The sequence below is a fragment of the Heteronotia binoei genome, chromosome 5 (genome assembly GCF_032191835.1).
Source record: "Heteronotia binoei isolate CCM8104 ecotype False Entrance Well chromosome 5, APGP_CSIRO_Hbin_v1, whole genome shotgun sequence".
NCBI classification, from domain to species: Eukaryota; Metazoa; Chordata; class Lepidosauria; order Squamata; family Gekkonidae; genus Heteronotia; species Heteronotia binoei.
The window spans coordinates 3222402-3249478 of NC_083227.1; the positions used below are offsets into that span (position 1 = coordinate 3222402).

At 50.6% G+C, this 27077-nt stretch overlaps 2 protein-coding genes across 2 annotated transcripts in view; both read right to left on the bottom strand.

Annotated features, from left to right (window-relative positions):
• Positions 1 to 8759: 8759 nt before the first annotated feature.
• LOC132571391 (zinc finger protein 436-like) lies at positions 8760 to 21062 on the bottom strand. Its single transcript, XM_060238188.1, has 7 exons — positions 20997 to 21062; positions 14520 to 15020; positions 14127 to 14241; positions 13181 to 13257; positions 12840 to 12966; positions 10764 to 10883; positions 8760 to 10393 (listed from the first exon to the last, which is right to left on the bottom strand). Exons 2-7 carry the CDS (start codon positions 14811 to 14813, stop codon positions 8760 to 8762), a joined length of 2367 nt encoding a protein of 788 aa, XP_060094171.1. The 5' UTR covers positions 14814 to 15020; positions 20997 to 21062.
• LOC132571392 (paternally-expressed gene 3 protein-like) overlaps positions 14958 to 27077 on the bottom strand; it is a 150574-nt gene continuing 138454 nt past the window's right edge. Inside the window, exons 50-52 of the mRNA XM_060238189.1 lie at positions 23514 to 23529; positions 21524 to 21644; positions 14958 to 15020 (exon numbers count right to left, since the gene is read on the bottom strand). Of these exons, the coding sequence (XP_060094172.1) occupies positions 14958 to 15020; positions 21524 to 21644; positions 23514 to 23529 (200 nt within the window). The remainder of the gene's footprint in view (positions 15021 to 21523; positions 21645 to 23513; positions 23530 to 27077) is intronic.

Sequence of the window (27077 nt, forward strand, 5' to 3'; positions counted from 1 at the left end):
CTGTCTTCTTTCCCTTTGGGCCGGAGCAGGGCTGGGGGCATCTGGCTTTGGGGCTCCAGTGGCAGGGAGTTCCAAGGGAAGAGCCATGGCCAGTGGCAAGGAGCCAGTGTGATGTCAAGCTGCGGACTCTGATTTCGAGAACTGGGGTTGATCCCCCCCTACTCCTCCTCAGGCAGCCTGCCAGGTGCCCTTGAGGCAGTCCCAGTTCTCTCAGGACTCTCTCAGCCTCCCCCTCCCTCAGAAAGTGCCTCTTGGGCAGAGAGGAAGGAAAGGCGAAGGCAGAAACAAGCAGGGCATTAAAAAACCCCAACTTATTCATCATCTCCTTGGCAGGCAGAAGGTCCTGGGTTCCGTCTATCCTCAGCTCCAAAGATCAGGAGGGGGGGGGGGGTGACGGGAAAGACCCCCGCCGGAGACCCCGGAGAGCCGCTGCCCCTCTGAGCAGACAGGACTCACCTGTGTCGGACTGAGGGTCTGTTTCAGAGGGAGGAGAAGAGGGAGGAGAGCAAGGAAAGGCCAGCTGGGGGCCCCTCTGGGGAGAAACGGGGGGGGGGGGATGAAGTGAGTCCAGTCCCTGCCAGGGCAAGAGGGAGGACTCTGCAGCCCCTCCCCGGGCCCAGAAAGAGGCTCCTCCCTCCCATGGTGAGGGTGAGGGGCTCATCTCTCCAAGCTCCCCTGCTCCACTTATGGGGGGGGTCTCATTTTCCCTCCCCCTCCATGGACCGGGGGGGGGCAGCAGTCTCTCCAAGCCCCCCACATTCTTCCCTCCCCCCAAAAAAAAGAGTTCTGCTTATGGGGCGTGCGGAGTCTCCTCTCTGATCCGAGGACCTCCAGGGGTGGCCCCAGCGCCACCAACAGCATCCCCAGCAGGATCAGGCCGTGCCCCATGGCTGCCCCACAGAAACCCCACTTGCAGGTTCAGTTGCAAACTTCGTCTGTCCCCTGCAGGGGAGGGGCGGGGGACCTTTTGCCTTCAGTCCTGGGGGGGACGGTGTGTGTGTGTGTGTGTGTGTGTGTGTGTGTGTGTGTGTGCAGCCCAGCTACAAAGGAGCACCAATGAGAATTCCCTATGGGGCAGCGTCATCCGTCTCCAGGCAGAAGCAGCCACAGCTGGTCCCCTTTGGGAAGATGGGGTTTTTTTATCCAAAGCATCTAAAGAAGGCAGAGGCGAGTGACTGGGGTGCTTGTTTCTGGGGACCCCTTTCTCTTGAGGAGGCTCCAATCCATCCAGGACAGACCCCTTTTTGTTTTAACTTAATCAATCACCCCATCCCGGCCAGCGCCAAGCTCTGGGCGATGTACAACAGAATAATAATAAAATACATATAAAGGTGCAAGCACCAGTCGTTCCAACTCTGGGGTGAGGTTGCTTTCACAACGTTTTCATGGCAGACTTTTGACGGGGTGGTTTGCTATTGCCTTCCCCAGTCCTCTACGCTTTCCCCCCAGCAAGCTGGTTACTCATTTTACCAACCTCAAAAGGATGGAAGGCTGAGTAAACCTCGAGCCGGTGACCTGAAAACCCAGCTTCCGCCGGGGATCGAACTCAGGTCGTGAGCAGAGCTTAGGGCTGCAGTACTGCAGCTTTACCCCTCTGCACCATGGGGCTCTTCTTAAAGGTAAAGGTAGCCCCCTGGGCAAGCACCAGTCATTTCCGACTCTGGGGTGACGTTGCTTTCACAACGTTTTCACGGCAGACTTTTGACGGGGTGGTTTGCCCTGGCCTCCCCCAGTCTTTTACACATCCCCCCCAGCAAGCTGGGGACTCATTTCACCAACCTCAGAAGGATGGAAGGCCAAGTTAACCTCGAGCCAGCTACCTGAAAACCCAGCTTCCGCCAGGGATCGAACTCAGGTCGTGAGCCGAGCTTAGGGCTGCAGTACTGCAGCTTTACCACTCTGCGCCACGGGGCTCATATATCGATATTAATAAAGTCAGTTACATTAAAAAGAAATTATAAACCCCGATATCGTCTCATTTAGAGTGCTATTGTTCAATTTCAATTACCGGGGTGGGGGGGGGGTGTTGGCTTGGCAAACAAATGTGAAATTGCTTCGAAAGTAGGAGGGGGAGGGACCATTCCAGGTGTTAATAGAACAACATTTATCATAAACCCAGAAGCAGCATTTGAAGCAACTTCAGGAAACGCACTCAGAGCCAAGGCAAAGTTTAGCAAACAGAGGTCCAGCAGAGAAGGGAGGGGCTGAACTTAAGGAAATGGGGGCTGCCCCTCCCCCACCCCTCCGTTCTTCCAAGGTGCTAATTGTTCTTCCTGCTGCTCTGGGATCCTTTCTCTGTCCTGGGGGGGACTACAAAGAAATGAGGGGCTTTCCTCCCCCACACACGCACTTAAGCTCCGGGCCTTCCCTCTCCTCGCTGGGGCGGGACTCAGGAGCGACTCTGGAGACTGCCAAGAGCTGAGCTGCAGCTTTAGAATCAGTGTTGGAAGGGGCCCTAGAGGCCATCTAGTCCCACCCTCTGCTCATTGCAGGATCAGTCTAGAGCAGAGGTGGCCAAACTGCGGCTTGGGAGCCACATGTGGCTCTTTCACACATATGGCGTCGCTCTTGAAGCCCCGCCCCCTCCATCAGCCAGCTTGGAGAAGGCATTTCTCTCTTCAAATCACTTCTCCAAACCAAGCCAGGTGAGTGGAGAATGCAATGAAAATTAAAGTCCCTCCCTCCCTGTCTTGCAGCTCTCAAACTTCTGATGTTTATTCTATGTGGCTCTTGCATTAAGCAAGTTTGGCCACCCCTAGCCAAAACTCCGAGGATGATGCCCACAATCGTCAGACCAAGGGAGGTCCCTATCCAGCACCCTGGGTGCCCTGCAGGGAGAGAGGAATCCACCTGTGGGACTCTGCCGCTTCCACCACTGGGCGCTCAGCCTCTCCATTCCGAGGGAAGGGGCCCGTCCGCCTGACCTTCCGTTTCCCAGACGTTGCAGAAAGGTGGAAGATTCAGGGTAGGATGGTGATGGGAGGGGAACTATGCGGAAGGATCCAGGGTGGCCCCTCTCCTTCCAGGTGCCTTGTGGGCAGAGCGGGGCATCAGGAGCTCCAGGGATCCTTCTGGGGTTTGCCCAGCCTGTCTGGGGTGTCCTTCATGGGCTTCGCCCTATAGCCGGGGTCTCCCGCCCCTCCTCCTTGGCGCATCCTCTTCCAGCTGGCATTGAATTGACACGGGGTCTGTATTCAGGGAACTAGAAGAAATGCTGTTGCCGCTGAAATAGCACCAAACTACTATTTTGTTCTTAACTGTTGTCCCCAGGACTGAACAGGGATATTGGTTTTTTATCTCATTACAGATGCTAAACCCACTCTCAGAACTTCAAGAACAGAATGGAGAGGGGAACTGCTGAATTACAAACTATTATGAAACTTGGAACAAACACCTCCCCAGGACTGAACAGAGATGTTGTTTTGTTTTTTTATCTCATTACATATGCTAATCCCACTTTCACCAAGTATGGGCGATATATCCACAGTATTTCAATGTATCTCTTTTAGGATAGTGTATCAGAATAATGCTTTTGTACTGACATACTCAAACAAGGGATATCGGCTGTTTATCTCATTGCATATACTAAACCCATCTTCCACTATATTTGAATGTATTTTTTCCTAATGGCAAACTTGAACAATGTATATATTTATGTTGCATGTTAAAAGGTAAATGAGTTGGACAGGAAAAACTTCTGGGAAAGAAATGCCTTCTTTTTGACCCAGGTTTATTAGCAATAGAATAATTAACAGGCAGTCTCACATTCTGACATGTTACGGTTTTATGGTTTCCCACGCTCATGCAACCCGGATCAGAGGTTTTCTGAATGTGTTACTTTTACTATTCTGCTATTGGATTTTCACTTTGTACCTCTTGGCATTCCAATCCCCACCAGCTCTATGCGGCTCTACTTACTGCCCCTCATTCCTCGCCTGAAGAAGCGGGCAGGCACACGAAAGCTTATGTTCTGAATAAAACTAAGTTGGTCTTAAAGTTGCAGTCGACTCCTCTTTTGTTCTACTATCTTGTTCTTAGCTGTTTTAACTATTGAACGAAGCAGGAGTCCAGCGGCACCTTGAAGACCAACCACGACAGCTGACGTTCTAAATAAAACTGGGTTAGTCTTAAAAGTACCACTTGACTCCTGCTTTGTTCAACTGCTTCAGGCCGACCCGGCTGCCCGCTTGGATCAATCTATTTTAACTGTTGAATGTTTCGCTTTGTTGTTGAATGTGCGATTTCAATACTTATTAATTTAACTGCCTGTTGGGGTTTTATGCTGTGAGCCGCCCTGAGTCTGCTTCGGCGGGGAGGGCGGGATATAAATCAAATCAATCAGCAAATGAAATCCCTGGAAGAGCCTCCCACCCCCTCCTCCTCCTGCTGACCCTCTGCTGCCACCTAGAGGTCGCTTCCAACTCTACGATGCTAAGATTCTATGATTTCTCCCTATCCGTGGCAACTTCTGTCTCATTGTACCTGAGGAAGCGTGCGTGCACACGAAAGCGTATCCCTTGAACACAACTTGGTGGGCCTTAAAGGCGCCCCTGGAACTCTGCGCACCTGGATCGCTAAAAAGGCTAAAGCAGGAATCAAGATGCACCTTTAAGACCAACCAAGTGTTATTCAGAATGGAAGCTTTCGTGTGCTCTTAAGCACACTTAATCAGACAACAGGATGGAATCGCCAGCAGTCCGAAGTACAGAGAAAGTGGGCAGTGAGTACAACTGGACTCCTGCTTTCTTCCACTGCTTCAGCCCCACATGGCTGCCCAGATTGGATCAATCTACAGTAAAAAGACCAAATGGGACCGGCTGAAGAAGAAGACGACGACGACATTGGATTTATATTCTGCCCTCCACTCAGAGTGGCTCAAAATCTCCTTTCCCTTCCTCCCCCACAACAGACACCCTGTGAGGTGGGTGGGGCTGAGAGGGCTCTCCCAGAAGCTGCCCTTTCAAGAACAACTCCTGCGAGAGCTATGGCTGACCCAAGGCAAGTGGAGGAGTGGGGAATCAAACCCGGTTCTCCCAGATAAGAGTCCGCACACTTTAACCACTACACCAAACAGCTCTGCAAGAGCTATGGCTGACCCAAGGCCATTCCAACAGGTGCAAGCGGAGGAGTGGGGGATCAAACCCGGTTCTCCCAGATAAGAGCTCTGGCTGACCCAAGGCCATTCCAGCAGCTGCAAGTGGAGGAGTGGGGAATCAAACCCGGTTCTCCCAGATAAGAGAGCTCTGGCTGACCCAAAGCCATTCCAGCAGGTGCAAGTGGAGAAGTGGGGAATCAAACCTGGTTCTCCCAGATAACAGAGCTCTGGCTGACCCAAGGCCATTCCAGCGGGTGCAAGTGGAGGAGTGGGGTATCAAACCCGGTTCTCCCAGATAAGAGAGCTCTGGCTGACCCAAGGCCATTCCAGCAGCTGCAAAGGGAGGAGTGGGGAATCAAACCCGGTTCTCCCAGATAAGAGTCCACACACTTAATCACTACACCAAACTGGCTCTCTGTGATAGCCATGGCTGACCCAAGGCCATTCCAACAGCTGCAAGAGGAGGCAGCGGGAATCAAACCCGGTTCTCCCAGATAAGAGAGCTATGTATAAAATAAAGCAACGCAACCACTGTCTCTCAGACACAAGCAGCATGGACAGACAGGTGACCCTCAACTCTGAATCGTGTGTCATTACTACAAGTGGGCTCCTTGGAGGTTTTGAAACAGAGGCTAGATGGCCATCTGACAGCGATGAAGATCCTGTGAATTTAGGGGGAGCTCTTTGTGAGTTTCCTGCATTGTGCAGGGGGTTGGACTAGATGACCCTAGAGGTCCCTTCCAACTCTATGATTCTATGCTTCCTCCTCCCTATATCTTGCTTCCTTCTGCATAACAGCTTGCTTTGCCAGGCTTGCTCAATTGCAAAGGAGCTACAGAGCAAAACCTCTATTTTCTCCATTGGCTGAGGCTCCTCCCTTGGGGAGGAATGGTTTGCTTTGCAAGGCTCTCTCAAATCGCACAGCAGCAGAGCTACTGAGCCAAGCCTCTCTTCCTTCTATTGGCTCCCTCCCCCCTCAGCCCCCTGGGGAAGGAATGAAAGAGCCAGAGCTTCCTTTGCCCAGTTCCCTGGATCCCATGGGAGAAATACAAAGAAAGCACCTTTAAGACCAAGAAGTGCAAACGTTTTAAGCATGGTTATGTTTTTAAAAATATATATATTTGTGTTTGTCTGTGTTCTTTATAAAATTGATATCTCTGCTACCTAATCTTAAATAGGCACACACATGGCATGGCCCCCTTTCTGTCTACTTTATGCTCCTGCAGAAGGCAATTTCTTGCAATGTCATCTAAGTACCAGTCTTTAAAAGGGGTCCAAGTCAGAATGCTTTTAATTTTTCTTGAAACCTTGTTCTTTGCAAACAGCTGGCAAACCTGAGCGTCATTCCCACCCCACCCTCTTGTGGTTGTGCTTCCTGGTGTCCCCAAGGCCGCAGACTGGAGAAGGGGGGGGGACGTCTCTCACCCATGTCCCCTTCCTCCTCAGAACACCATGCTGCTGTCTTGCCTCTCCATTGCTGGCTGTCATCCCCCACTCCTGTCAGCGCTCCCCTTTTATACCTCCCGGCACTGCCCTTTCTCCTTCCGTTGGTTCCTTCCCCTGTCCTTTGAAGCCACACCTGGGGCCGGGGCTGCCCTTCCTTTGGAGCTCGACCTCAGCCTCTCCCAGCCCTCAGCATGGGGCACGCCCACCTGGACCCACCTGCCCCCAGAGCCCAGCAGGGTGGAGCTGCCTGCCCCTGTGCTTCCACCATCTCCGCCAGACCCCGAGACCCAATGCAGGGGTGTGCTGAACCTCCAGGCCTGGCGTCTCCCGTTTTCCCGTCTCCACCCTGCTTCCCGCACCACTTCCCCCAGCCTCCTGGGGCTCTGTCCACTTCCTGCTGCTCTCCCCTGGCCTGCAGCCTTCCAGGACAGCCCGCGTCCACCAAAGTCCATCCTCAGCTCTTCTGGGCCTGTGTCGTCACCTGCCGCTGCGGTCTCATTTGGAATACTGTGTGCAACTCTGGTCACCGCACCTCAAAAAGGATATTATAGCATTGGAAAAAAGTGCAGAAAAGGGCAACTAGAATGATTAAAGGGCTGGAACACTTTCCCTATGAAGAAAGGTTGAAACGCTTGGGGCTCTTTAGCTTGGAGAAACGTCGACCGAGGGGTGACATGATAGAGGTTGACAAGATAATGCATGGGATGGAGAAAGTAGAGCTCCCTTTCTCACAATACAAGAACTCATGGGCATTCAATGAAATTGCTGAGCAGTCAGGTTAAAAAAGATAAAAGGAAGTACTTCTTCACCCAAAGGCTGATTAACACATCGAATTCACTGCCACAGGAGGTGGTGGTGGCTACAAGTATAGCCAGCTTTAAGAGGAGATTGGATAAAAATATGGAGCAGAGGTCCATCAGTGGTTATTAGCCACAGTATATGTGTGTATATATATATGTGTGTGTGTGTGTATGTATGTGTGTATGTATGTATGTATATGTGTGTGTGTATACACACACACACATATTGACCACTGTGTGACACAGAGTGTTGGACTGGATGGGCCATTGGCTTGATCCAACATGGCTTCTCTTATGTTCTTATGTGACTCAGAGTGTTTGGGGGATTTTTAAAGCCAATTTTATTCAATTTGGGGAATTTTTAAAGCCAATTTTTTGGGGAGATTCAGGTGGTCTGGAATATGCAACACTATATGCCAGTGTCTATAGATTGATTTTTTTATATTATTGGCTAAAGCAGAAAACTGTAAACCACAGGCCATTCTAGTCTGCTGTATCCTTGGTTTACCACTAAGCAACTGATTTTCTATTTAATTTTGTAACTTTATCTCATGCCTTATGCACAATATCAGCTGGATAGCCTCTATCTAAAAATTGTGCAGTCAGCTTCTCTGCTCCTCTTCTCTAGTGGAATTATGCTTTTTAAAGAGGAACTGCCGAAAGGCCAGTTTGGAACCGATGTGAGGTGGAATGACTCGTAACGGAGCAGAGAGTTCCGATCTGCAGGTTTAGAAAATATTTTTACGTGTAGTTCACTAGAGTCATTCTTGACTCCCCTAGTATCCAAAAATTTCAATTCGTTTGATTTTATTTCATTTCATTTAAAACTTAATATTGCAATGTCAGTGGTTCAGCCAATTCAAGAAGTTTTTCAGGATCTAAAAAAAAAAAAAAATTAACAGCAGTTTGTCTATATATTATTGCCCCATGGCGCAGAATGGTAAAGCTGCAGTACTACAGTCAGAGCCCTCTGCTCATGACCTGAGTTCGATCCCAGCGGAAGCTGGATTCAGGTAGCCGACTCCAGGTTGACTCAGCCTTCCATCCTTCCAAGGTTGGTAAAATGAGTCCCCAGCTTGCTGGGGGGAAAGCGTAGATGACTGGGGAAGGCAATGGCAAACCACCCTGTGAAAAGTCTGCCGTGAAAACGTGAAAGCATCGTCACCCCAGAGTCGGAAGCGACTGGTGCTTGCACAGGGGACCTTTCCTTTCCTCTCTATATATTGCTTATAGAGCCAAATGTCTTCCTTAAGGGATTAATATCACAAGAAATCCATCCGGCTTCAAAAGCATCCATGTACAAGTTGGCTATGCTGGGTGCCACTGGGCTGTCCATCACAAAACCCAAAATCTGAAAGTAAAAACTACTGCCAATAGAAAAAAAAAGGTTTTTTAAACTATTATGTCTAAGAATTCCATTAATACAGACTCAGATTATACTGACAGTGAGAACTCAGCAGAAGGCACCAGTCAGCAAGCTCAGTCCAGGGTGGGGTTTGGCTTCCTTCGTTGGGATCACTTCGCTGGGCCATGGGACCCTCTTCTGGGGCAGCTTCCAAGTCTGTGTCTTGCTGCCCTGAGCTCAGACCCACAGCATTCAAAAGGATTCTCCCCGTGTGGGTTTCCTGATGGTTTTTAAGATCGCCACTCTGACTGAAATTCATTCCACACTCCAAGCACTGAAAAGTTTTCTGTCCTGTGTGTGTTCTATGATGAAGTCGAAGATTGCCGCTCCGACAGAATCTCTTCCCACACACTAAGCATTCAAAAGGTTTCTCACTTCTGTGGGTTTTCTGGTGCTTGTGAAGATTGCTACTCAGACTGAATCTCCTTCCACACTCTGAGCATTCGTAAGGTTTCTCCCCTGTGTGGGTTCTCTGATGATGTTGAAGATGGCCACTCCGATTGAATCTCTTTCCACATTCTGAGCATTCATAAGATTTCTCCCCTGTATGAGTTCTCTGATGATGCTGAAGATTGGCACTCTTACTGAATTTCTTTCCACAATCTGAACATTCAAAAGGTTTCTCCCCTGTGTGGATTCTCTGATGATGTTGTAGACTGCCCCTGCCACTGAATCTCTTTCCACACTCTGAGCATTCAAAAGGTTTCTCCCCTGTGTGAGTTCTATGATGCTGTTGAAGAGTGCCGCTTCGACTGAATCTTTTCCCACACACTGAGCATTCATAAGGTTTCTCCCTTGTGTGGGTTTTTTGATGGCGTTGAAGACCATCATTCCAACTGAATTTTTTCCCACACTCTGAGCATTCATAAGGTTTCTCCCCTGTGTGGGTTCTTTGATGCAGTTGAAGATGGCCAGTCCGACTGAATCTCTTTCCGCACTCCGAGCATTCAAAAGGTTTCTCTCCTGTGTGGATTCTCTGATGATGTTGAAGATTGGTATTTATACTGAATCTCTTTCCACACTCTGAGCATTCAAAGGGTTTCTCCCCTGTGTGGGTTCTCTGATGAAGTCGAAGAGTACCACTCCGACTGAATCTCTTTCCGCACTCTGAGCATTCAAAAGGTTTTTCCCCTGTGTGGGTTCTACGATGCTTTTGAAGAGTTCCGCTATCACTGAATCTCCTTCCACACTCTGAGCATTCAAAAGGTTTCTCCCCTGTGTGGGTTCGATGATGATGCTGAAGACTGCCCCTCCAACTGAATTTCTTTCCACACTCTGAGCATGCAAAAGGTTTCTCCCCTGTGTGGATACTTTGGTGCAGTTGAAGAGTGCCATACTGAGTGAATCTCTTTCCACACTCTGAGCATTCAAAAGGTTTCTCATCTCTGCGTATTCTTTGCTGCACAAGGAACTGTGCTCTATTTCTGAAGTAGTTTCCACATTGAATGGATTTACTTGCTTTTATTATCCTGTGCTTTGGAAAATGTACATTATGCTGTCTTCCATCTCTCTTCTCAACCATACAGCTGCCTTTCTTTTTCTTTGGTCTGCCTCGATTCCTGTCTTTTTCTTTCAAGTCTTCGTTTCTAACTCTGTCTGGCAGTTGCTGATGAAGTTTCTTACACTCCTCATTCCTCTGATCATCCTCTGTTGGAATAAAGAAAGAGATCCTCTTAGCACCTGGAAGGGCTGGAAAGATCCAAAGCCACCTGTGTGACTGCAGAAGGAAAGGATTTACAGCCCTTTGGCCTTGACAAGCCTGGGTGATCTTAGGCACCCCACTCCCTTTTCCCAGGCTATCTAGTATTTAAGGATTCCTCCTCTAGAGCCACAGCTGAGCTCTTGCCCAATAGGAATTTCTAAGTCTCCAGATTTCCGGCCCTCAAAAGATCTCTCTCCCTTCTTACCCAGAGAGGTGTGTGATTATATCAAACCAAATGTTATTCAGAAATGATTCAGAAATCTTCCATGGCTATTCCTTTTCTATTCCCTTGACATAACTGCAAATGGTACTCACTCTCAGCCAGCTCACTTCGGAAGGAAATATGTTCTTGGACATCTCTTGAGGAACTCTCCCATCTTTGTTCGGATGCAAGGCCACTGTTCTTCTCCATCGAAGTATTTTCCATCCTTCTAGCTTCTTTCACAATGAGAGCAAGAGAGAGAGAAAGTGATCAGTCTTCTATGGGGAAGGAAAGAAATTCAGGAGTAAAAATTCTTTTGGAAGGAAAGCTCTGTGGTAAAGATCAAAGTCCAGAATCTTTACCAGTCTGAGGGGAATGGATTGTGAGGCAAATTACGCTTGATCCCCCAAGGGTCCATGTGGCTTGGTCTGACTTGCAGCTAACATCCTTATCTTTTTCAAGGCCAGACCCCAATTGTGAGAACCTTTATACATTTATGTGACCAAGAGGGAGAGGGGATAAGGAGGTTGCTAACAGCCTCTGGAAAATTCCATCGAGGAGGACCCTTAATTGGGTCGTTAGGAGCACTTGACCCTAGCAAGGCAGAAAGTCTAATACAAGTATAGACCAGAGAGAACCCAGACTAACTTTGTGGCAGCATTGTGTGTGTGTGGGGGACTGTCTTGGACTTCCTACCACATGCCCCAAACTGTCTCCCTCAAAGCCAACCTGGTGGGGTTCATGCCTGATGGGGCTGACAGTGGGTGGGAGAGAGCAGAATCAGCCATCAGTGGGTGGGAGAGAGCAGAATCAGCCAATGGCACACCAGAGACAGAGTGCAAGGCAATCCTGCAGAACCCACATCCAACCAATGAAAATGCTCGGATTTGCCACCACAGTCGGGCTACTTATTTATTACTGCTAAAAGGGCTCTGGTTTACTTGCGTTCACTCCCCATGTGTACTAACTGAACTGGTTTCTACTCAGGATTAATGACCCAGGGGAATCCAGGCTTCAGTTCTTGAAGGGATCATTTCCAGATCATGGCCAGAGCAGACGTTATTAACCCATCCAGAAGGAAGGGTGTGTGGTAAAGGCTGGCCACCGTTGAGGATCTGGTGCCTTCCAGAGTCTTTCTGCAGGGCTCTCATCCCCAACTTTGCCTTGGAAGCTGCCTTAGATGGAATCAGACCCTTGGCCCACTGAAGTCAGCCTTATCTATTCAGTCCAACATCAGCTCTGCAGGGTCTCAGGCAGAGGTCTTTCCCTTCACCTCCTGCCTGATCCTTTTCTTTGGAGGTGCTGGGGATTGAACCTGGGACCTTCTGCCTGCCAAGTGGATGCTCTACCAGGGAAGAAGAAGAAGAAGAAGATATTGGATTTATATCCCGCCCTCCACTCTGAAGAGTCTCAGAGCGGCTCACAATCTCCTTTCCCTTCCTCCCCCACAACAGACACCCTGTGAGGTGGGTGGGGCTGGAGAGGGCTCTCACAGCAGCTGCCCTTTCAAGGACAGAGGCTCAGAGCGGCCTACAATCTCCTTTACCTTCCTCCCCCACGACACACACCCTGTGAGGTGGGAGGGGCTGAGAGGGCTCTCACAGCAGCTGCCCTTTCAAGGACAGAGGCTCAGAGCGGCCTACAATCTCCTTTACCTTCCTCCCCCACAACAGACACCCTGTGAGGTGGGTGGGGCTGGAGAGGGCTCTCACAGCAGCTGCCCTTTCAAGGACAGAGGCTCAGAGCGGCTCACAATCTCCTTTACCTTCCTTCCCCACAACAGACACCCTATGAGGTGGGAGGGGCTGAGAGGGCTCTCACAGCAGCTGCCCTTTCAAGGACAGAGGCTCAGAGCGGCCTACAATCTCCTTTACCTTCCTCCCCCACAACAGACACCCTGTGAGGTGGGTGGGGCTGGAGAGGGCTCTCACAGCAGCTGCCCTTTCAAGGACAACCTCTGCCAGAGCTATAGCTGACCCAAGGCCCTTCCAGCAGGTGCAAGTGGAGGAGTGGGGAATCAAACCCGGTTCTCCCAGATAAGAGTCCGCACACTTAACCACTACACCAAACTGGCTCTCCCCAAGTAGCAGAACTGGCCTCAAAATGATGCACTGCTATTCAGTATCAGGATTCATTCCTCATCGCAATGGCAGCAAGTTGCACCTTTGGCGCCCATGAAAGATCCTTACCCAGAGAGGCCACGTTCCCGTAGTTCTCCAGCATGACTTCCCTGTACAGAGCTCTTTGTCCTGGATCCAGCAGGGCCCACTCTGCCTCCGTGAAAGAGACGGACACCTCCTCCAAGGAAAAGGGAACCTGGAAGCAAAAGAAGATTCCCTCCTCTTCAGAGATCACGCCAGGCAGAGGTTGCACACTGGAAGGGAGTCATCTGGGAAGGTACAGAATGTATGGCTTGGGATGGGTAAAGGGAACTGTCACCCGGACACCTTCTACAAACTGTAGGAGCAGAAGTTCCCCAGAGAAAGGTGGAAGGACCCAGGCTTTCCCCTAATCCTCTGTTCTCTCCTACCTGGACTGGAGGATCAGCAGCTGTTTCCACACCTCCGAAAAGACGAAGGCTCAACAGCATCTCTTCACTGCCTGTTCCTGAGATAAAGGAGGGAGGAAGGACGTTTGCTTGTTTGTTTCCTGCTTCACACACCTCCTTTCCCGGGGTTGTGAAACCTTGCCTCGTGTACAAGCGACACAGTTTTTAAACACTTTTTACTACATTCTGGAAGAGGCAGAAGAGAAGCACCGGGGACCTATGAGCCTCAGGGATTGATTATAAAGGTTGCCAATGTATTTCAGACTTCTAGGAGACCCGTGTTTGGCCTGTGGGGAGGGAAAGGGGGGTGGAAATGACATCGCAAGATACACCAGCTTTACATTCACCCCAGTTGTGACTTGGGCGCATCTGGAAGTTCAAGGGTCATAGGAATGCATTTTCGGAGTGCTGCTTGGGATCCTAACTTCACAAGCAGGTTTCCAGCCAGTTGCGACATCTTAAATGTCCCAAGCACCACCCAAAATCTCCTGGAGGTGCCCGTCCACAGCCGGCCATCCCAACGCCATCATCCTATTCCCACAGTGGCCCTCCAGATACCCCTCTCTAAGCATGGCCACAGAAGACAAATGTTCCTATTATGACTGGCCCCGAGGAACTGGTTTTTCAGAGCTCTGCTGCGCCAGGTGAGGGCTGAATAGCTCTACTGAAGTCTCTCTTCTTCGCCCCCCACCTCAACAAAAAAGTTAAGTTCCTTTTATGGAAGGAAAGTTAGATAGGAATTTTTTAATTAACGGAAGGAATTTCTCTCCAGGGATTTGTCTAACCTCCACAGGCATCGCAGCTGGTGGATGTTGTCTGCCACAAATTAACTCTTCGTTGAGTGAAGAAATATTTAATTTGACCTGAACTCTCTACCCACCACATTCACGGGCTGCCCCAACTGCACCCAGGCACAAGGAGTCCTTACCACAGGAGAGGGCATCTTGGGCACGCTCCACCGCCTGCGCCCTCTGCCCCTGCTCCAAGGAAGCTCCTTCTGCCTCAGGGATTGCAGCTTCCATCTCCAAAGGTGGTCCCCGCATCTGAAACAGCAGCCAGGGAGAGGGGTAAGAGATGGAATGGAAAAGAGACCAAGGAAGGGATCCTGCCCCACTCCCAGACCCTGCACCTTTCAATCAGCAGACCTGGTGAGTTATCTGGAGGGAGAAGAGAAATTCTCTAGCAGAAGAAGCTGCTGAAGGAAGTAATTAAATTTCCTACTTGGATGATTAACACTTGGAAAAATATCAGGCAGGGAAACATTAGGATAAGGCCTGTTATCATTGCTTTAATTGGACATACCTGGAGGGAATCCCCTCACCTGTTCTGCCTGCCTCTTCTCCTCTGCCTGACTTAGGAGGAAACCTTCAGCCAGGGCCACCGCCTGGGAACTGGTCTCCGGCCCACATTCTCCGACCCAGCCCTGTATTTCCTGGGGCAGGAGAGTCAGGAACTGCTCCAGGATCACCAGCTCCACGATCTGCTTCTTGGTGTGCCTCTCCGGCTCCAGCCAGTGGCTGCAAAGTCCATGGAGCTGGCTGCAAACCTCTCGGGGCCCATCGGCCTCACAATAGCGGAGCTGCCGGAAGTGTTGGCGATGCACATCTGAGGTCATGGTGTCCTTAGCCAGGGCCTCTGGCACAGCCCTTTCTCAGCATTCCACACCACTCCCAGCTTGGATGGGATGGGAACTTTTCCTTGCTCTCTTGCCAGTTCCATGTCCTTCCAGGTCCTGCTCTTCCATCTCCTTCCCCTTCTCTTAGGTCACCTCTGTCTGTGAAAATATGCCGTTATTCACTTGGCTGTGAAGAAAGCCTTCTTCCTGAGGGGATGGAGAAAAAGAGAAGACAGCAGAGAATGTAAATACACCACTGAACATCACAAACCAAGTATCAATAAACTAGAAGACTCCAGCGCTTTCTCTTTCCAAGGAGAACCAGCCCAGTATTTCTTGGAGCGTCTTCCCCAATGAAGAAAGCAGGACACACACCACAGAACTTTCATCCAGAGAAGAACCACAGCTTTCCATCTCAGACTGACAGAAAGGCCATTTCCCAGAGTCCAGCCTGTTTGGAAAGAAGCCTTTGAACACTTTTGGGGGGCTGCTATACGTCTCACGGGTGCCCTGCTAGAGGTGGAAGATGGGGAGGGGGGTGAGCAGCCGAAATGCTTTGGGCCAGCTAATCAGCATGAAGGATTTATCCCATCTGGGGCTCCTTTCTGAGCATCTTGGCTTCCCAAAGGTAGCTGTGTTATCACTGCCTCTGCCAAGTGAGCTGTGGAGGGATGGGGCAGGGGTGATGCGGCTGGAACAGCCCTCTTCTCTCCCTTTGAGTCCACTTTGCAAAACACTGCTGCATTTGGGTACTCGAACTCACATCCATGGGCTCCCTGGTGTGTTTACTCCAGGACTCATGATCCATCAGGGCTTCTTTCTTGGAAAAAGAGGTGCCAACACTCTCCAGAGGGAAATGAAGGAGAAACACACCCCTCATGAACTTTTAAACATTTTTTGAGAATTCCGCTTCCATGAAGAAGTTCCGGAACGCCATTCCTCCACGCTCCCCCAGGGAAAAAGCCCCTTCACAGAGATGGATACCTGGGTGCCCTTTTTTCCTCCTGGCCTTGTGTGTGATATCAGGGGGTGTGGCCACATCAGCATGCTCCGCCCCCTCTGCCTCTCCGAGGGGAATCGCCACATGCTGTGATTGGTGGGTGTTGGTGTGGTTTCCATGAGCACCGGTGGTGTTGCTAGGCTCTCTGTACCTTGGAGACAGTTTTTTAAAATGTTCCTCCCCTTGGTTGGGGGGTGGGCCTTGGACACCAGCTGGCAGAACTGGCCCCACACTGGGCCCACATCAGGGTCTTAGGATGGGGCTGCAGCCAATTCCAGTACAGGCCGGACTTCCCTTTCCCTATGCCCCATGACTCCAACAACCGGGGAGCTGATGCTCTTTTGAACACACCCCACCCCACCCCGTCTTGGATCTGTAATAGAAAGGGCCAGCAACCATGTTTACATCATAGGAGGAAGGGGGTCATATGGAGTGGGGCCACACACACGTGTGTGTGTATGTGTGTGTGTGTATATATATATATACACACACACACACACATTGGCCACTGTGTGACACAGAGTGTTGGACTGGATGGGCCATTGGCCTGATGCAACAGGGCTTCTCTTATGTTCTCATGTGACACAGAGTGTTGGACTGGAGGGGCCACTGGCCTGATGCAACAGGGCTTCTCTTATGTTCTCATGTGACACAGAGTGTTGGACTGGAGGGGCCATTGGCCTGATGCAACAGGGCTTCTCTTATGTTCTCATGTGACACAGAGTGTTGGACTGGAGGGGCCACTGGCCTGATGCAACAGGGCTTCTCTTATGTTCTCATGTGACACAGAGTGTTGGACTGGAGGGGCCATTGGCCTGATGCAACAGGGCTTCTCTTATGTTCTCATGTGACACAGAGTGTTGGACTGGAGGGGCCATTGGCCTGATGCAACAGGGCTTCTCTTATGTTCTCATGTGACACAGAGTGTTGGACTGGAGGGGCCACTGGCCTGATCCAACATGGCTTTTCTTATGTTCTTATGTGACACAGAGTGTTGGACTGGAGGGGCCACTGGCCTGATCCAACAGGGCTTCTCTTATGTGACACAGAGTGTCTAGCCTCTGCTTAAAAACCTAGAATCAGAGTTGGAAGGGATCTCTAGGGTCATCTAGCCCAACCCCCTGCACAATGCAGGAAACTCACAACACCTCCCCCTAAATTCACAGGATCTCCATTGCTGTCAGGTGGCCATCTAGTCTCGGTTTAAAAACCTAGAATCATAGAGTTGGAAGGGACCTCTAGGGTCATCTAGTCCAACCCCCTGCACAATGCAGGACACTCACAAACACCTTCCCCCTAAATTCACAGGATCTCCATTGCTGTCAGATGGCCATCTAGCCCCTGTTTGAAAACCTCCAAGGAAGGAGAGCCCACCACCTCCCAAGAAGGAAGCCTGTTCCTCTGTGGAACCGCTCTAACGGTCAGGAATCCTAGAGTTGGAAGGGACCTCCAGGGTCATCTAGTCCAACCCCCTGCACAGTGCAGGACACTCACAAACCCCTCCCCCGAAATTCACAGGATCTCCATCGCTGTCAGAGGGCCATCCAGCCCGTTTGAAAACCTCCAAGGAAGGAGAGCCCACCACCTCCCAAGAAGGAAGCCTGTTCCTCTGTGGAACCGCTCTAACGGTCAGGAATCCTAGAGTTGGAAGGGAGCTCCAGGGTCATCTAGTCCAACCCCCTGCACAATGCAGGAAACTCACAAACACCTCCCCCGAAATTCACAGGATCTCCATTGCTGTCAGAGGGCCATCCAGCCTCTGTTGAAAAACCTCCAAGGAAGGAGTCAGCATGAGCGAGCTCACGGATTTTTTCCCTCCAGCTCACACATTTTTGTCTTAGCTCAGGAAAAATGGCCCCAGAGCACAATCACTTATGCAGGGGCTCACAAAGTAGAATTTTTGCTCACAAGACTCTGAAGCTTAGAGGGAACATTGCTAGTAGGGATATCGATGCGCCTTGAGACCTCCCCACCCAACCTCTAAAGCCGCCCTTTCCTTTCTGCTGAACTCTGCTGTCTGTAACTGTTGTCGGAGGCCTCCCTGGAGGTTGGCAACCCTGTCCCAATCGGGGTACGTATCCCGCAGCAGCCCAGCCCTCATCCTTCCCCTGGACGTCCCCTACCTTGCCCAGCCCCCCCGGGGCACCCCCAGCGGTGCCCAAAAGCTGCAAGGAAGCACCAGCAAAGGGGCGAAGAGAACCCAAATCCCACCCCCAAGAAATCTAGGCTGGGCTTCCCTGGGTCTTCCCAGCCCAGGAGGTGGGATGCAAACTCTCCTCCACTCGTGGGACACCCCCCCTCCCGGGCCTCCAGCTCAGACCCTGCAAGAAGCGCCCCAAGGGTGCAAGGAAGCGCCAGCAAAAGTGGGAGGGGCAAACCCAAATCCCCCTCCCAATGAAAACTAGGCTGGGCTTTCTGGGCCCTCCCAGCCAAGGAGGTGGAATGCAAACTCTCCTCCATCCTGGGAACCTCCGTCTCCAGCGCAGGCCCTGCAAGAAGCGCGCCCCCAGCGGTGCCCAAATGCTGCAAAGAAGCTGCAGCAAAAGGGGAAGGGGAGGGGCAAACCCAAATCCCCCACCCAAAGGAAACTAGGCTGGGCTTCCCTGGGCCCTCCAAGCAAAGGAGGAATGCAAACTCCCCCCCTCCTCCTCCCTCCATGGAGAGTCCCCCCCCCCCCCCTTACTCAGAGCTCCAGAAATCCCGCACAGGGAGCAAAGCCACACAGAGCTGGTAGGCGGTGGCCCAGAATGCAACACGGTACAGATTTCAGAACCAACGACAGTGAAGCGAAATTCTCTGGTAGGCAGCGGTTTAGAATGCAAAACGGTACAATGATAGAATAGTCAGATTAACAATTAGTTAATACTCAGAAGTACGGTACTTTTCTCCCTTTCTCACAATACAAGAACTCGTGGGCATTCGATGAAATTGCTGAGCAGTCGGGTTAGAGTGGATAAAAGGAAGGAGTCAGCATGAGAGAGCTCACGGATTTTTCGCCTCCAGCTCACACATTTTTGTCTTAGCTCAGGAAAAATGTCCCCAGAGCACAATCACTTATGCAGGGGCTCACAAAGTTGAATTTTCGCTCAACTTCAAGAGGGGTTTAGATAAAAATATGGAGCAGAGGTCGTGAGCAGAGGGCTCTGACTGCAGTACTGCAGCTTTACCACTCTGTGCCACGGGGCTCTTATTTCTCCTGCTACAGACAGACTAACAGGGCAACCCATCTATGCCCAAAATTCCCTCAGCCTCCAATTTGCCACTGGAGTCGATTTCAGCAGGATGAGCTCTGAAAGGCCTTCTCTGGGAACGCTCCCACGAGGGCTCTCTGGACATCGAAGAATAACACAGAAGGTGGACCGAAAAGGGAAGCCTCAGAGTCATGCGGGAAGTCAGACCTTCCTCCAGAGTTGTCAAAGCTCAACTATTCCCCCACCCCACCCACAGTCTTCTCAGGGCCCTTCTGAAGACCTCCTCCCTCTACTGGGGTTGCCACCTCCAGGTACAGAAAATCCTGAAGCTTTGGGGGGTGGAGCTTTGGGAAGGATGGGGTTTGGGAACGGTTGGCACTAGTAGGCAGTGTTCCCTCTAAGCTGAGTTAGAATCATAGAATCCTAGAGTTGGAAGGGACCTCCAGGGTCATCTAGTCCAACCCCCTGCACAATACAGGAAACTCACAAACACCTCCTCCTAAATTCACAGGATCCTCATTGCTGTCAGATGGCCATCTAGCCTCTGCTTAAAAACCTAGAATCATAGAGTTGGAAGGGACCTCTAGGGTCATCTAGCCAAACCCCCTGCACAATGCAGGAAACTCACAAACACCTCCCCCTAAATTCACAGGATCTTCATTGCTGTCAGGTGGCCATCTAGCCTGTGCTTAAAAACCTAGAATCATAGAGTTGGAAGGGACCTCTAGGGTCATCTAGTCCAACCCCCTGCACAATGCAGGAAACTCACAACACCTCCCCCTAAATTCACAGGATCTCCATTGCTGTCAGATGGCCATCTAGCCCCTGTTTAAAAACCTCCAAGGAAGGAGAGCCCACCACCTCCCAAGAAGGAAGCCTGTTCCTCTGTGGAACCGCTCTAACGGTCAGGAATCCTAGAGTTGGAAGGGAGCTCCAGGGTCAACTAGTCCAACCCCCTGCACAATGCAGGAAACTCACAAACACCTCCCCCGAAATTCACAGGATCTCCATTGCTGTCAGGTGGCCATCCAGCCTCTGTTGAAAAACCTCCAAGGAAGGAGTCAGCATGAGCGAGCTCACGGATTTTTCGCCTCCAGCTCACACATTTTTGTCTTAGCTCAGGAAAAATGGCCCCAGAGCACAATCACTTATGCAGGGGCTCACAAAGTAGAATTTTTGCTCACAAGACTCTGAAGCTTAGAGGGAACATTGCTAGTAGGGATATCCATGCACCTTGAGTCTCCTCCCCCACCCACCCAACCTCTAAAGCCGCCCTTTCCTTTCTGCTGAACTCTGCTGTCTGTAACTGTTGTCGGAGGCCTCCCTGGAGGTTGGCAACCCTGTCCCAATCGGGGCACGCATCCCGCAGCAGCCCACCCCCCCATCCTTCCCCTGGACGCCCCCTACCTTTCCCAGCCCCCCGGGGCACCCCCAGCGGTGCCCAAAAGCTGCAAGGAAGCACCAGCAAAGGGGCGAAGAGAACCCAAATCCCACCCCCAAGAAATCTAGGCTGGGCTTCCCTGGGTCTTCCCAGCCCAGGAGGTGGAATGCAAACTCTCCTCTCTCCTCCACTCGTGGGAACCCCCCCCCCTCCCTTACCGCAGCCCCCCCCCTTCCCGGGTCTCCAGCCCAGGCCCTGCAAAAAGCGCACCTCCAGCGGTGCCCAAAGGGTGCAAGGAAGCGCCAGCAAAAGTGGGAGGGGCAAACCCAAATCCCCCACCCAAAGGAAACTAGGCTGGGCTTTCTGGGCCCTCCAAGCCAAGGAGGGGGAATGCAAAGTCTCCTCTCTCCTCCATCCGTGGGAACCTCCGTCTCCAGCCCAGGCCAAATGCTGCAAAGAAGCTGCAGCAAAAGTGGGAGGGGAGGGGCAAACCCAAATCCCCCACCCAAAGGAAACTAGGCTGGGCTTCCCTGGGCCTTCTAAGCAAAGAAGGAGGAATGCAAACTCCCCCCCCACCTCCTCCCTCCATGGAGAGTCCCCCCCGCCCTTACTCAGAGCTCCGAGAAATCCCGCACAGTGAGCAGAGCCATACAGAGCTGGTAGGCGGTGGTGGCCCAGAATGCAACAGGGTACAGATTTCAGAAGCAAGGACAGCGAAGCGAAATTCTCTGCTAGGCAGCGGTTTAGAATGCAAAACGGTACAATGACAGGATAGTCAGATTAACGAATTGAGCAAACCTCGGATCTGAGCAGCAGGAGCACGCGAAAGCAACAAAACAGCAGCATGCACTAAAATTAACCAATTGAGCAAACCTTGGATCTGAGCAGCATGAGGCTTCGCTCCCTGTGCTGGATTCCTCGTCTGGTGAAGCGTGCTTAAGAGCGCAAGACAGCTGACGTTCTCAATAAAAATGGGTTGGTCTTCAAGGTGCCGCTTGGCTCCTGCTTTGTTCAGCTGCTCCAGACCAACGCGGCGGCCCGCTTGCATCAGAGCTCCGAAGGGGCCAGCAATGGTGCGCTCCAAGGAGCAGAGCCCCGCCGTAGATTTGGGCGCAGTGGTGGGGTTGGGGGGAGATACGTGTACGGAAGAGCAATGCCATTCGTTGCGCTCCCCGACACGTGATCGATGGGGGCGAGACTTCCGTCGAAGGGGGGGCTCATTTTGGGGGGTAGAGGACGCAATAGAAGCCCGCAGCCTCCTGGAGGGGAAGAGAGGGGGGGGAGGTTCATGGAATGCTGTGGCTCTAGAATAGAACAAAGCAGTAGACAAGTGCGCCTTTAAGACCAACCTAGTTTTATTCAGAACAAAGTAGGAGTCGATTGCACCTTTAAGACCAACCTGGTTTTATTCAAAACAAAATAGGAGTCGATTGCACCTTTAAGACCAACCTACTTTTATTCAGAATAAAGTAGGAGTCGATTGCACCTTTAAGACCAACCTAGTTTTATTCAGAACAAAGTAGGAGTGGATTGCACCCTTAAGACCAACCTGGTTTTATTCAAAACAAAATAGGAGTCGATTGCACCTTTAAGACCAACCTGGTTTTATTCAAAACAAAATAGGAGTCGATTGCACCTTTAAGACCAACCTGGTTTTATTTAGAACAAAGTAGGAGTCGATTGCACCTTTAAGACCAACCTGGTTTTATTCAAAACAAAATAGGAGTCGATCGCACCTTTAAGACCAACCTAGTTTTATTCAGAGAAAGTAGGAGTCGATTGCACCTTTAAGACCAACCTGGTTTTATTCAAAACAAAATAGGAGTCGATTGCACCTTTAAGACCAACCTAGTTTTATTCAGAACAAAGTAGGAGTGGATTGCACCTTTAAGACCAACCTGGTTTTATTCAAAACAAAATAGGAGTCGATTGCACCTTTAAGACCAACCTGGTTTTATTCAAAACAAAATAGGAGTCAATTGCACCTTTAAGACCAACCTAGTTTTATTTAGAACAAAGTAGGAGTCGATTGCACCTTTAAGACCAACCTGGTTTTATTCAAAACAAAATAGGAGTCGATTGCACCTTTAAGACCAACCTAGTTTTATTCAGAATAAAGTAGGAGTCGATTGCACCTTTAAGACCAACCTAGTTTTATTCAGAACAAAGTAGGAGTGGATTGCACCCTTAAGACCAACCTGGTTTTATTCAAAACAAAATAGGAGTCGATTGCACCTTTAAGACCAACCTAGTTTTATTTAGAACAAAGTAGGAGTCGATTGCACCTTTAAGACCAACCTGGTTTTATTCAAAACAAAATAGGAGTCGATTGCACCTTTAAGACCAACTTAGTTTTATTCAGAACAAAATAGGAGTCGATTGCACCTTTAAGACCAACCAGGTTTTATTCAAAACAAAGTAGGAGTCGATTGCACCTTTAAGACCAACTTAGTTTTATTCAGAACAAAGTAGGAGTCGATTGCACCTTTAAGACCAACTTAGTTTTATTCAGAACAAAGTAGGAGTGGATTTCACCTTTAAGACCAACCTAGTTTTATTCAGAACAAAGTAGAAGTAGATTGCACCTTTAAGAACAACCTAGTTTTATTCAGAACAAAGTAGGAGTGGATTTCACCTTTAAGACCAACCTAGTTTTATTCAGAACAAAGTAGAAGTAGATTGCACCTTTAAGACCAACCTAGTTTTATTCAGAACAAAGTAGGAGTGGATTGCACCTTTAAGACCAACCTAGTTTTATTCAGAACAAAGTAGAAGTAGATTGCAGCTTTAAGACCAACCTAGTTTTATTCAGAACAAAGTAGGAGTGGATTGCACCTTTAAGACCAACCTAGTTTTATTCAGAACAAAATAAGAGTTGATTGCACCTTTAAGACCAACTTAGTTTTAACTTAATTTTACTGACCCATGCTGGCTGGGGCTGATGGGAGTTGTAGGCAAAAAACATCTGGAGAGCTACCGTTGGCCATGCTGGCTGGGGCTGATGGGAGTTGTAGGCAAAAAAACTTCTGGAGAGCCACTGTTCCCCACCCCGCATGGATGTGAACTGTCATTCCAGGGGACCTCCTGGAAGATCTGAACTGTGATTCTGGGGGATCCCCAGGTCTCACCTGGAGGCTGGCATCCCTAAAGAATAAAGGGCCAAGGAACTTCGGTAGCCATGACAAGACTGAAGAGTCCAAAACTAATCTGCTCCACCTTCAGGGCTCAGTTTGTAGCGGGAGATCCTTTGCATATTAGGCCACACACCCCTGATGTAGCCAATCCCGCAAGAGCTTACAGGGCTCTTCTTATAGAGCCTACTATAAGCTCTCGGATGATTGGCTACATCAGGGGTGTGTGGCCTAATATGCAAAGGAGCTCCTGCTAGAATTCCATGTGGTCCATGGGGTTGCAAAGAGTCGGACTTGACGGTACAACTGAAAAACAAAATCCAATTTAAGAATCAAGTAGAAAACTGGTAAATATAAAATAAAACACTTGATAAAGTAAATAAACAGTGGCGTGCTCACCATCATTGACTCTCCCTAGTGTTGCCAGCCTCCAGGTGGGGCCTGGAGATCTCCCGCTTTGACAACTGACCTCCAGCTGGCAGAGACCAGCTCCCCTGGAGAAAATGGCTGTTTGGAAGGGTGGACCCTGCTGAGGCCCCTCCCCTCCCTCCCTCCCCAAACCACACCCATCCCAGCCTCCACCCCCAAAGCCTCCAGGTATTTTCCAACACACACCTGCAGCCTTACTCCCCCCCCACCCCTGCACCAGGCTACCACTAGACTGAAGGAGTATTTTTTGCTCTTCACCAGGAACTTCCTGCTCCCCGGCTCCTGAAGAGGGAAGAAACCTTCTTCTTTCCAACCCCGCCCCCCTTCTTCTGCCACCTGCAGCGGAGGGTGGCAGGGAACTACATTTCCCAGAAGGCCTTGCAAGCACCAGTGAAGTCCACCCCGCCTTCTCCAGGGGGTCCAGGCGGGAAGGGTCTGGGGAGCGTGGACTTCTGTAGCTCCTCTCTCCTTCCACCTTAACCCAGGCTGGAAAGAGACTGTGGCTGCCGCATCTCTGCAGCAGCAGCAGCCGCAGGACAGGCGAGTGCACAACAGTGCCTCTCCAGATGTTTTTGCCTACAACTCCCATCAGTCCCAGCCAGCATGGACAACGGCTAGGGCTGATGGGAGTTGTAGGCAAAAAAACATCTGGAGAGCTACCGTTGGCCACCCCTGCAGGGGCAGGCAGAGGAAGAGGGGTGGAAAGGCTTCCCTGGGCTCACTTTGTTCTGCAAACATGAAGAGCGGCCGGTCTGATCTGGGCTGGGTTCGGTCCTCTCTGTGTTCTTGCCCCCCCCCACCGCTGGCTGCTCTCTCAGGGGGGGGTTATAGATATATTAATTTAAGAAAGAGACTGTTAAAGCCATCAAGCAACTGAAAAGTGGCAAGGCAGCAGGAGTTGATGGAATTCCACCAGAGATCTGGAAGCATGGGGGCACAGTACTACATAGCTCACTTCACAAAGTACTTGTCACCTGCTGGGAACAAGGCAAATTACCACAGGACTTTCGCGATGCAATCATCATCACCCTATACAAGAACAAAGGGGAAAAGTCAGACTGCTCCAATTACCGGGGGATAACCGTGCTCTCCATCGCAGGCAAAATCCTTGCCAGAATACTCCTGAACAGACTGGTGCCCACCATTGCAGAAGAACTCCTCCCAGAGAGCCAGTGCGGCTTCAGAGCTAACAGGAGCACCACCGACATGGTATTTGTTCTCAGGCAGCTCCAAGAGAAATGCAGGGAACAGAACAAGGCTCTGTATGTGACTTTTGTCAACCTTACCAAAGCTTTCGATACCGTTAGCAGGAAAGGCCTGTGGCAAATCTTGGAACGTTTAGGATGTCCCCCAAGGTTCCTCAGCATGATCATCCAGCTACATGAAGACCAGCGAGGCCAAGTCAGACACTGCAACGACCTCTCGGAGCCCTTCCCAATAGGCACAGGTGTAAAGCAAGGCTGCGTTCTCGCGCCAACTCTCTTTACGATCTTCTTTAGCATGATGCTTCAAAGAGCCACAGTAGATCTAGATGATGACGATGGTGTCTACATCCGCTATCGCACCGATGGCAGCCTGTTCAACCTGAGGCGACTAAAGGCCCACTCCAAGACAATGGAAAAACTCATCTGAGAGCTACTGTTTGCTGATGATGCTGCACTCGTCTCCCACTCAGTATCAGCTCTGCAGCATATGACATCCTGCTTTGCAGAGGCTGCCAAGCTATTCGGCCTGGAAGTTAGTCTGAAGAAGACAGAAGTTCTCCACCAGCCTGCACCCCAGGAAGATTATCACCCTCCCTGCATCACTGTGGGTGAATCAGTTCTGAAGACAGTCCAGCAGTTCAGCTACCTGGGGTGCATCATCTCCTCAGATGCCAAGATCGACAAGGAGATTGACAACAGGCTGGCAAAGGCAAACCGTGCATTTGGCCGACTGCACAAAAGAGTGTGGAGCAGCAAGCATCTGAAAAAAGGCACAAAGATCAATGTTTACAAAGCGGTTGTGATGACAACCCTCATCTACGGCTCCGAATCGTGGGTTTTATACCGTCATCACCTGCGACTCCTCGAGCGCTTTCATCAGCGCTGCCTTCGCACCATCCTCAACATCCACTGGAGTGACTTTGTGACCAACACTGAAGTCCTCAAGCGGGCAGAGGTTACCAGCATCGAGGCACTGCTGTTGAAGACGCAGCTGCGCTGGGCAGGGCATATTTCTAGGATGGAAAACCACCGCCTTCCCAAGATTGCCCTGTATGGCGAACTCTCCAGGGCCATCAAAATAGAGGGGCACCAAAGAAGAGGTACAAGGACTCCTTGAAGAAATCCCTTGGCACCTGTCGCATCAACCATCACCAGTGGTCTGACCTAGCCTCAGATCGCAAAGCATGGAGACACACCATCCACCAGGCTGTCTCTTCCTTTGAGAACGCACGCATAGCTGGTCTTGAGGACAAAAGGAGATTGAGGAAGAATCGCACTGCTACAGCACCAACCCTAAATCAGACTTTTCCCTGCAGCCACTGTGGCCGGACCTGCCTGTCCCACATTGGTCTTGTCAGCCACCAGCGAGCCTGCAGCAGACGTGGACTATTGCACCCTTCTTAAATCTTCGTTCGCGAAGCCAAGCCGAGAGAATTTAAGAACATAAGAGAAGCCATGTTGGATCAGGCCAATGGCCCATCCAGTCCAACACTCTGTGTCACAAAAGAACATAAGAGAAGCCCTGTTGGATCAGGCCAATGGCCCGTCCAGTCCAACACTCTGAGTCACATAACAACATAAGAGAAGCCATGTTGGATCAGGCCAGTGGCCCATCAAGTCCAACACTCTGTGTCACATAAGAGAAGCCATGTTGGATCAGGCCAATGGCCCATCCAGTCCAACACTCTGAGTCACATAACAACATAAGAGAAGCCATGTTGGATCAGGCCAGTGGCCCATCAAGTCCAACACTCTGTGTCACATAAGAGAAGCCATGTTGGATCAGGCCATTGGCCCATTCAGTCCAACTCTGTGTCACATAAGAACATAAGAGAAGCCATGTTGGATCAGGTCAATGGCCCATCCAGTCTGTGTCACAGAATGGCCAAAAAAAACCAAGTGCCATCAGGAGGTCCACCAGTGGGGC

What these genes read in the sequence shown, in the direction of transcription:
- LOC132571391 (XM_060238188.1), bottom strand. Translation starts at nt 14,813, where the DNA reads ATGACCTCAGATGTGCATCGCCAACACTTCCGGCAGCTCCGCTATTGT. An exon ending in AGAAGAGGCAGGCAGAACAG is followed by an intron (nt 14,242 to 14,519) that starts GTGAGGGGATTC and finishes CTGCTGTTTCAG; the next exon opens with ATGCGGGGACCACCTTTGGA. An exon ending in CCAAGATGCCCTCTCCTGTG is followed by an intron (nt 13,258 to 14,126) that starts GTAAGGACTCCT and finishes CCTTTATCTCAG; the next exon opens with GAACAGGCAGTGAAGAGATG.